This window comes from Propithecus coquereli, unplaced genomic scaffold (assembly GCF_000956105.1).
Source record: "Propithecus coquereli isolate 6110/MARCELLA unplaced genomic scaffold, Pcoq_1.0 Scaffold101, whole genome shotgun sequence".
Classification (NCBI taxonomy): Eukaryota; Metazoa; Chordata; class Mammalia; order Primates; family Indriidae; genus Propithecus; species Propithecus coquereli.
In genome coordinates, this window is record NW_012133970.1 from 172,381 (window position 1) to 183,290 (window position 10,910).

At 37.0% G+C, this 10,910-nt stretch overlaps 1 protein-coding gene across 1 annotated transcript in view; it reads left to right on the forward strand.

Annotated features, from left to right (window-relative positions):
- Positions 1-10,910, forward strand: part of PHKA1 (phosphorylase kinase, alpha 1 (muscle)) — a 190,881-nt gene that overhangs the window by 115,366 nt on the left and 64,605 nt on the right. Inside the window, exons 16-19 of the mRNA XM_012642857.1 lie at positions 3,447-3,613; positions 5,949-6,125; positions 7,658-7,749; positions 8,114-8,253. Coding sequence (XP_012498311.1) covers positions 3,447-3,613; positions 5,949-6,125; positions 7,658-7,749; positions 8,114-8,253 — 576 coding nt within the window. The remainder of the gene's footprint in view (positions 1-3,446; positions 3,614-5,948; positions 6,126-7,657; positions 7,750-8,113; positions 8,254-10,910) is intronic.

Consider the following 10,910-nt stretch of genomic DNA (forward strand, 5'->3'; position numbering starts at 1 on the left):
CTTTCTTTTCTTTTTTCTTTTATTTTGAAAAATCTCAAGCTTACAGAAATCTGCAAGAATACCACTGAATACCTCTATACCCTTTATCAAGATTCACCTGTTTTTAACATTTGTCCCTAGTGTGCATTCTTTCTTTACCTCTTCCCTTCCTTCCTACCTTTCTTTCCTCACCTCCTCCCTACTCCTTCCCTCACACGTACATATGCACATACACACACGCATATACATACTATATATAATATATATATGCACATATACACATGCTTTTTTGCTACGAGAGTTAGCCATAGATATCATGACTCTTCAACCCTAAATACTACAGTTTCTGTTGTCTAAGAACAAGTGCATTCTCATATATAACTACAATATAATCATCACACTTAGGAAATTTAATATTGATATACTACCTGATATCTGATATAGGGTACATATTCAAAATTACTCAACTGTTCCAATAATGTTTATCCATAGCTTTTTTTCCCCAATCCAGGATCTAACCAAAGATCACATGTTAGTATTTAGTTGTTATATCTCTTTGGTGTCTTTTAATATAGAACAGTTCTTTGGCCTTTTGTTAATCTTTCATGACAGTTTTCATTACATTTTTGAAGAATTTTTGAACCAGTTATTTTGCAGGATGTCTTTCAATTTGGATTTGTCTGGTTGTTTCCTTATGATTAGACTCAGGCTATATATTTTTGGCAGCGATGCTACCTGTGTGATGTTGGGTCCTTGTTTTAATTTAGGACCTGTAAGATGGAGAATGCCCCTTCAGTGATTAGAACAGACATGAGATGGAAATTAAAGATTTTATTACTTACAGGTCCTGGGGGCGGGGGTGGTGGTGGTGGTACACCGCATGCCCGGAGGCCACACACATGTAGGTCAGAGAACAAATGGAGAGAGAAAAAGAGAGACCCATGGGCCAATACCTTTACTGGGGTCCAAGACGTTATCCAAACAGATTTCCTGCAAGGAGTTTTAATTGGTAGGTGTAAACCAAGCAGGCATGCGTTCCAGGAGATCACTGTGGCATATCGGCACAGTTCATGTTGGATGTGGGGATCAGTGGGGCCAGTAAAATCGGTTGTATCTAGATGGTGACTAGGAGGAAGTTGCATAAGGCAGATATCAGGATCGATTACATTGAGGAACTGAGGGAGATATACAACCAGAAACTGTGTCAAGGATGACTAAGCCCACTTCTGGTATGAGAAAGTTAAACTTATATTCATAAAGGATGCCTGAGAAACATAAAATTATAAGAATTTACTATAATCCTTCTCAGCGCATCATATCAGGAGGCATATTAGATTGGTTTGTCACTTTATTGATGTTATTAACTGTGATAACTTGGTTAAAGTGGTATCATCCAGGTTTCTCCATATTCTTTCCCTGACAGTCTTTGACCAAATGTTGTTAGCTTCTGTTGATTCATGCGTGAATCAGTTATTACTAATGGCATTGTAAAATGATATTTCTGTCATTCTGTGTATGTTTATACTATTTAGGTCATTAAATATGAAATGTCCTATTTTGAATCAAAAGCATAGTTTATTATATCTCAAACAAGAAGCAGTATAATTAATCAAAGTATGCACCTAAACTATCGACACAGTTTTGCCATCTTAACGGTAGCTTGTTTATGCAGCAGCAAAGAAGCCTGGAGAGCAAGTAGCAATGAAATGTGAAAGGCATTTTCCACAGCTTGTTGAGAATGGAATATTTTTCCTTGCAAGAAGTGGTCCAAAGCCTGAGAGAAGTGGCAGTCAGTTGATGCAAGGTCTGGAGAATATAGTGGATAACAGAGAGTTTCCAAGTCCAGCTTCTGTAGTTTGAGCAGTGCTGTTTGTGCCGCATGTGGTTGAGCGTTGTCTTGCAAGAAGATTGGCCTGTCTCTATTGACCAATCTTGGCTGCTTAATTGCAAGCATCCTCATCATTTTGTGCAACTGGTTGCAGTAGAAATCCACTCTAATGGATTGACTAGGTTTCATGAAGCTGTAGTGGATAATATCAGCGCTGGACCACCAAACAAACCATTAGCTTTTTTGAAGAATATTCACTTTTGGACTATGTTTCGGCACTTCGTCTTTATCCAACCATTGTGCCAAACACTTGCGATTGCCAAAAAGAATCCATTTTTCATCACATGTAACAATACTGTGTAGAAATGGTACACCTTTATGTCATGACAGTAAAGAAAGGCAAGCTTCAAGACGATTTCTCTTCTACTGCTTGTTTAATTCATGCAGAAACCATCTATCTGGCTTCTTTACCTTGCCCATTTGTTTCAAATGATCCAATATTGTTGGAATAGTATATCAAACCTTGCTGCTAAATCCCACATAGGTTGAGATGGATTCACTTCCACTATAGTTTTCAGCTTATCATTATTCACTTTGGTCTCAGGTCACCCATGTGGTTCACTTTCAAGATTAAAATCACCAGAATGGAACTTCTCAAACCATGGACATACTGTGCGTTCATTAGCCACATCCTTCCCAGACACTACATTGATATTTCAAGCTATCTACATTGCATTGGTTCCACGATGGAACTCATATTTGAAAATAACACATGGTTTCCCAAAATTGCTATAAAAAAAACATTCGAAAGATAATTACAAGCCAAAACGTGTGTTTGAAAGACTGAGGATGTACCTTCACAATAAAAATAAAATAAGAAATGTCAAAGTGAAATGTCAGAGATATCAACTGTCAAACTTAGTACTTAAGGAAATCGGAAATTTCATACTTAATAACCTAATAATAATTGAGAAGAGCTTCCCTTCCCCCCTTTTATTTTATAGTTTAGTATCAGTATAGATTCATAGATTCTTCTTTTATTCAATGTCACGATCAGTTTATTTCAATATTCAAATTATCCAGAGTCTGGCCATTGGTAGCCCCTTCAAGCTGGCTTCTTCAGAAAATTAGTACTGCTGACTTTCCTTTTGAGTTTTGTAATTGGCTTCATGAGTAAGGGAGGAAATGGCTTACGATCTACTATAATTTATAAAATTTTCAAGTACCTACCATCTTTTATGTTCCAAATGGTCTTTTGGGTATTTTTTAATGATGTGATGGATTTGCAATGATTTATCTTCATTGTCTCCTGGCTTCTCTAGTGGCCAATGCAAATGTTTGCCAGATGTTTATCATAGTTAGCAACATAGTATATGGCAATGGAAGAGAGCAAAACTGATCTGCGGTAAAATGTTAACCTATAATTGTAGCCTTTATTAACACAGTTCCCTAACCATTTAAACTGTACACTATGCCTGGGAGTGCTGTAAATTTTTACTTTTATAAAATTTATATTAATGTATGAACATTAGTAATCCCCCAACAAAACATGCTAGGAATCCTCTTACCACTAAGATTGAGTTGTTTTTAAAAAAATCTCCCCTAATTTTCTATTTTCTATCTACCCTCTAATTGTCAGGGTTCAAACAGGTAAATTGTCAGAGTTTCTGACAACATCTTGCTGTACACATTTGAGCTTCATGGACCCTGGACCTGAGGGTAAGCTGTACAGTGAAGATTATGATGACAACTATGATGAGCTGGAATCTGGCAATTGGATAAATGACTGTGATTCAACCTATAATGGTAAGGAAGCTTCAGAAAGCGCTGGCCTGGCTAGACAAAAATACAAAATATTGTTTAGCATCGTCCTTAATAATTCATGCTGCCAGCAATCTCACAGTGTACTATCCTCACTCCTGTTTAATACACCTAGATTTCTACTTTTGTTTGGCTTTACTTTTTATCCCTCTACTTACCTTTGGTTTCTGGTCTAATATCCCTGTGGTGACTGTGGAGTATGGAGTTGGACTGTTCTTTACTAAGGTTAGGGAAGATTTCTCTCCCAGACATTTAAAGTGGCTGGTGATTTTGAAATGGAAAGAAGCAGTGGTGAGTGACAGATATTTATTCAAGTGTGTAGTAAGAAAATTATGTACATACAGGACTACTTTTTGACATTAAAAAGCATAAAAATATGAAATTTAACTAGAGTGCTTTTAATGTAATAGTGGAGAGGCATACCAGAATCTCTGGGGATTTCTGTGTAGTTTGAAAAAGCCTATTTGGTATGTCTATTGCTTTCATATTACAAAATAGACAAATAAAGCACAGCAAAGTCAAAACCTAATTGGCTGCTAGGAATACAAAGATGATATAGTGAGAAAGCGTTGAAGGAGTGTGGATTGAAAATGGCTGAGAAACACTGCCCTGCAGTGTTAAAATACTGACCTAGGCAGGGCAAGCCTTATGTTGTTTGAATCCCAGAGAAAGAAGGGCCAGTAAGAGAGAATTACTCTTCTAGCTATCTAAAACATAGTTTGCCTGCTTTCATTGTCTGGGTATTTGACTGTTAGCCTATATCTTAAGGCAACCAATTTCTTTATCTTAAGAGTAGTGTGTTGCAGAAAAGAAAAAGTAAATTTGCTTTCCTTAGTGAGGTAGCAAGCATAATCTCATGTACAATAGACCAACACATTAGCATTCAGAAGGGCTATTTTCCTATCTGGCATTTACTCGCTAAGTACCACTTCATTCACTCTGTATTTGTTTTTCTAAGATCTAAAATAGTTTTCTTTGTTTGAAAAGTACATTAAATATAAGGCTATTTACTATTATCAATAATATCCAAAGTCATGATATCTATTGGGGCAAAAAATGCTTTGAAAATTAGACAAGAATAATCATATATTGAGATTGTAGTAATTTTCATCTGTAGCACCCATTCCCTTGGATTATTTTCTAAAATCTGTCTTTCTGATGACGTGTATTACTAAATTTGATATTATAGCATTCTGAGTCACTTTCCCATCTCTGGGTTTACTCATCAGTGGTCTCACATGCGCATGTTTATTGCTTGCCAGCCCTCCTGTGGGTAGAGAGCTTTTCTCCATATTCTTCATAATCCTCCACTCAAGTATATAGATTGTATTCAAGTTTAAAATCTTTGTCATTAGGATGTCACTGAACATGAGTTCCATTCTTACAGCTCTGCTAGTTCCCATTAGTCACATGAGAGCACAGAAAGACATCTGGAGAGATCAGTGAAGATCGTCAAAAACCAGATGACTCATGATGACTTAGCAGACTTTGGTATTGATCCACATAATATGCTTTTCCAGATGTAAACACTGTGAATATTCATATAAAGCATAAATTATTAAGCATTCACAGGGTCTTTTAGTTTCTATTACCCATATTCAGACATCATGTTATAGAAGGTATGTGGGGAAGGGGGAACCCAAAAGGATAGAGATCAGTATCTATCTTCTGCACCACTGAAACTTCAGCACCTAGTACACTACCTGGTACATAGAAGCCAATAAATATTTGGTGAATAAACAAATGAGGTGACTAAAAAGACCAGTGTGTGGCCAGTAGTCCTTTCTATACCAATGCCACACAAAGATTGTTTTTTTCATTAATAATTGTAGCTGCTATTTTGTAGAATCTGTCTATCTACAATTAAGCTCAATGTTTGGTGGAAAACTTTTACCATTCCCCAGCCCTTCCTCATAAAAGTCTTCTCATACTTGAAGGTTCCTGTTCTGCTTCTCCTCTACCACTGCCACCACCAGTGCCACCACTACCACGACATGCACACACGCACATACACAGATTATTAAATGCTTGCTCCACCTGTCCTCAGATAAGTACATACTGCTTTAAGGAACCCTAACATTATCTCAGCAAAGTTAAAGAACAGGCAGGTCCTGGTAAATGGCCATAGTCTCTCTAAATCTTAATGCTATGAAGTTATATAATGATCACAAGCTTTTTTTCTCCCATGTGCTAAAAACAACCTACTTCTGGTGCTGCGTTGTGGGCACAGGAGCCAGTCATTCTATTTGCTGGGGTAGAATTGTAAAATAACTAAAATATTCATTTTTTTCTCTTCTCCCTCCCCCCACTCACCTTGCAGCTCACTGTGGTGATGAAGTTGCTTGTTATTTAGATCACCTTTTGGTGCACACTGCTCCCCATCCTAAACTAGCCCCTACCTCACAGAAGGGAGGGCTAGATTGGTTCCGAGCTACTGTGCAAACAACCCGCGACTTAATGTCCTTAGTGACCAAGGCCAAGGAGCTGCATGTACGGAGTGAGTAATGACATGACTCACCAGAGTCAGGCACAGGATGATGTGAAGCCCAGGATGTGGGTGGGACATTGATTAAAATGTAAGCAGGAACTTTGTTTTGTTCACTGCTTTATCCCCAGCTCTGACAGCACCTAGAACATAGTATACACTCAAATATTTGTAAAATTAGTGAATTGGGTGTAGTTTTGCTGTGGATGTAGTCTAGTTTAGCCAGTAACATAGTAAGAAGAGGCAGAACAAGACACATGGAGCATATTCAATTTTAACATATAGCTAAAATTGGTAGAAAGGGCTTTTCCTTTGGAAAAATTACTTCTGTGGAAGTAATTTTGTTTAAAGAGAATGCATTGCAAAAACTATTTACAAGATACCCATGTAATGGAGAAGGGAGATAGTCTCCCTTAAGTAAGCTACATTTGGTTCCCTTAAGCTAGCTGTAAATTTTACAGTCAGTTGTTCCAGCCATGTAGACTTGTGTTTGTCAAATACAGTATTCATTCTTAACAACTTTGCCATTCTCTTCTCCATGACCACTACCCTCCTTCAGTTGTATTTACAGTGGAAGATATGTTCTACCACACATTGCCAGGAGTAGTCATGGTTCCTAAGAGTGTTCAATGGCCCTATGGTAGCTGGATGTGAAGGGAGAGAATGGCTCCTTGGCCATACCTAGAAGACCTGAATTTAACATTTTACAGATGATGAGAATGATTGAGATGCATGCTCTTGTTGTCTAAAACTTTATTGACCATTCATTACTAACCAAAGATATTAAACATGGACACTGGAGACTCATTTAACATTATAACAGGGTAAAGCTTAGTATACCCTCTGAGTATGCTCCCTTGAGAAGGGCTTATGTGAAAAGATGAACTTTATTAAGTTATACTTCTCAATTATGAATCAAGAAACTTGAGTTTAATTCACAACTCTGCTACTTACTTGCTCGAACAGTTATTTGAGCTCCGTGTCTCTTTCTGTGTCTATAAAATGGTGAAAATGACAAGAGAGTATCTCCTTAGAGGTTATGGTAAGTATTTCAACAATGGACTGTAAGTAAAAAAAGTCTTAGGAATATCTCAAAGTTGGTCAGCCACTACATTTTTTTGATTCCCTAGACAGGATCATCCATTCAACTATTCTCAGGGAAATCCAACCACTAACAGCCAGATATTTTCCCAGGGAAATTAAAACATAACTGGGTTCTTTCTGTTATATGTGCTCTTCTATCAAAGTGTCAGTGATAGCACCATTGTGATGTTGATTACATTAGTACCTTTAATATATTATATGTCCAGCTAGTGCTACAATTCTAGAAATTCAATTCAAAATATATTTATTTATTAATTGGATAGTCTTTAAATTATCTAATATTCTTATTTATTTTCTTTGATATTACCAAGGAAGGAGAAATTTCTCATTCCTGTTCTATAAAGACTGACTCATATGTGACCTCATTGTTGAGGTCAACTGTGCATTTTTATTAGTCTCCTAATTATCTGACCTTTCCCATAAATGTCAACCTCTTGCAGATGTTCACATGTATCTTCCTATGAAGTTATTACAGGCTTCCCGGCCTTCATTCAACTTACTTGACTCACCCCATCCCCAACAGGAGGACCAGGTAAACCTGCACTTGAGGTATTTATATCACCTTTTTGCAAAACTGCCATCTTTATGGAAAATAATAGAACTAGCTATTATGGTACCTGTTAGTAACTAGTGGTAGGCAAAATGCTATTCTGGTGAAGATACATGTCCTTTTCAGTTCACCTGTAAAGTGGGCAAGTTTTTCTAGACAAGCTTTAAGAAAATTAGATTGCTATATCATATGTCTTGAAGGTTTTATTATTTCTGCTTTTCTTTTCATCAACATTTAGAAAGTTCTTATGGAAATGTTTATAGGTAAAAAGATAACTCATTTCTAGGGCATTATTTAAGTTGTGCACTATGGATTTGATTTCTTTTTATCATTTCTCAAAATAAAGGTTCCCTCTGTTCGTGTGGAAATACATATTCCTAGAGACCAGTCTGGGGAGGTGGACTTCAAAGCACTGGTTTTGCAGTTGAAGGAGACCTCAAGCTTACAGGAACAAGCTGATATCCTCTACATGCTGTATACTATGAAGTAAGTGATGGAAATTATCAATCTGGTTTAATTCATATAGAAAGAAAGTATAGCATAGTAATACAGTACAGCTTTGGAGTTTCATCAATCTCGATTTGAATATAGTTTAGCAGCCTATGCATTATGTGACTTCAAAACCTCAATTGTCTTTATTTATGAAATGTGAATTATACCTACCTCATAGAGTTATTGTAAAGGTTAACCACTATATAATACCTGTAAATTCTCTAATACAATGCCTGGCACATAGTAGGTGATTAATAACTGATAAGTATTATTATTATGGTTATTATAAAGCATCCATTATTTGGTGAAATCTACAGATAAATTCTTAACTCAAAAGAAGGAAGAATGTAGAGACTTATAGGAAAAAGAAACTAACATTTTTTAGTGTTTGCTGTGTGTCAGGTACCCTGCTAGGTACTTTGTATCTAGGTACCTCCAATTCAATATGTCTAAATTGAACTTTTATTTCCTGCCCCTCATGCCCCCACACAAAAATATTGTGTTCTTCCTCCTTTTTCATGTTGTGGTCACCATGAAGAGGCAAGATGGACCCCCTTCCCCTAAATTTGGTTTGGATATTGAGACTGATGATGCCATACACATACCAAGAAGATGTGAAATGTTTATAACTCACATAATGAGGCTTTCTAGGGAGAGCAGAGAAGGTTCTCAAGTTGCTCCTCAAAAAGCTTGAGAGAGCAGGGAAAGGAGACTGGATTTAAGGTTTTATTATAATTAGAGGGTGAGAGTTCTGACTGGCACCAAAGGAAGGAGCACTTGGACTGTCTTATCACCTTCCCAGATACGGAGGGAAAAGGAAAGGGGAGTGGTGGGACTGGAAAGCTGTCAGCAGTCAAACATCAAAAATGGAGTCAGACTCTATTAAATTCTTTATCTCCATTATTGGAGCCAACACCTACCTCATCATCAAGCTACTGCCTGCATCCAGTTAATCACCAAGTCTTGCCAGTTTTATCTCTAAATACTTTTCTTTTGCATCCCTAGTATTGCTGCCTTCATTCAGGCATTTATCCTTCACTAGGACTATTGTTACAATTTCTTAACAGTCTTTCTACTTCCATCTTTTTCTCCTCAAGCCCATAATACATAGAGGAGGGAGAGTAACTTTTCTTTTTTGCTTTTTATGATAGAAGTGTTCAAACTTAAACAAAAGTAGAGAGAATAGTATAATGAATGCTTATGGGAACCATCACCCTGCCTGAACAGTTATTAACACGTGGCTAATACTGTTTGTTACATCTATATTCTCACTCTCTCTTTCCCCTGGATTATTTTGAAGAAGATATCAGATATTATTTTATTCCTAAATATTTCAGTATTATCTGTAAAAGATAAGCAGTCTCTTAAAACATAACCTCAGTGGGACTTCTGGTTCCGGACAAGATAAAGTAGATGCATGTCTAAATAGATTCTAAGTACAGGAGAACATTTATAAAACAATCATAATAAATCTCTGAAAGGTGGAGAGAAGGCAGACCAGCCAAGGATCTCAGGATCCGAGGACCAACATGGCGATGAGGTTGCTGGATTTTCTTTTTGCCTCATACGTCCTATATTGAGTCCTGGAGAAGCCAGCAACCTAAGAAACACCAATGTGTGTAGACAACAAAAACCCCAAGGAGAAAAACCTGTTCCTTCTAGACAAAAGACTAGGAGGGGGCAGCCTAGTCTTTTTCGTCCTGTAGAGTTTTCCGCATTCTGCATTTTGCATATTATATCCTCATGATGTTGTTTAACATGTACCTCTCTCCTTTGTATTACCTATAAATTGGTAGTAAGATCTATAGGCTTGATAGATCCAGGTTCGATTTTTTTAGGCAAGACAACTTCATAGGTGGTGCTCTATACTTCCTATTATATCACATCTGGAGGCACATCATGCCTGGTTGTTGCTCTTTTTGTCATGTTAAGATTCATCAGGCATTATTAGCCTAATCTAGCCATTTTTAATTAAGTTCCTCGTTAGCTTTTCTCCTAAGGATTTTAGCAGCCATCGGTGGTCATTACCTAAGATCCATTATTTCATTAGAGGTTGCCAAATCTTGGTCTTCTAATTCTATAAAATAGTATTTTAATGTACTTATCTTACCAAGTCTCTTCCCTATTTAAAATGTTTCAGTTTGCTTCCTTTAAACAAAGGAAAATGTTTGAGATCCTTAATATGTCATTTAAGAACCTCCATGATAAAGTTCCTGCTTACCCTCTAGACTCCTCTTTCACCATTTTCTGACCTAAAATTGATATTCCAGAAACACTAAAGTACTCACAGTTTTCCACCAACGTTATGCTGTTTCTCATTTCTATGCCTTTGTTCATGTTATTATCTCTGCATGGAACTCTCTTCCTCCTCGTCTTCACCAGGCTGAGTTGTACTCATCCAATAAAACTCAGCTCATAACATATCCTCCAAGAAGTAATCTGTGAAACCTTTCCCTCCCCTACCCCCCGCTCCTTATGTATCCCTCTATAATGCACTATACAAACTGCTACTACTATATTTCCACGTTATTTTTTTGTATGTATCTCACCCCACTAGACTAAGCTCCTCAAGATCATTGAGTATGTTTTATTTTTCTTTCTAGCCTCAGAATATAACCCACTGCTTGCCTTATAGTGTGTCCTCAATATAG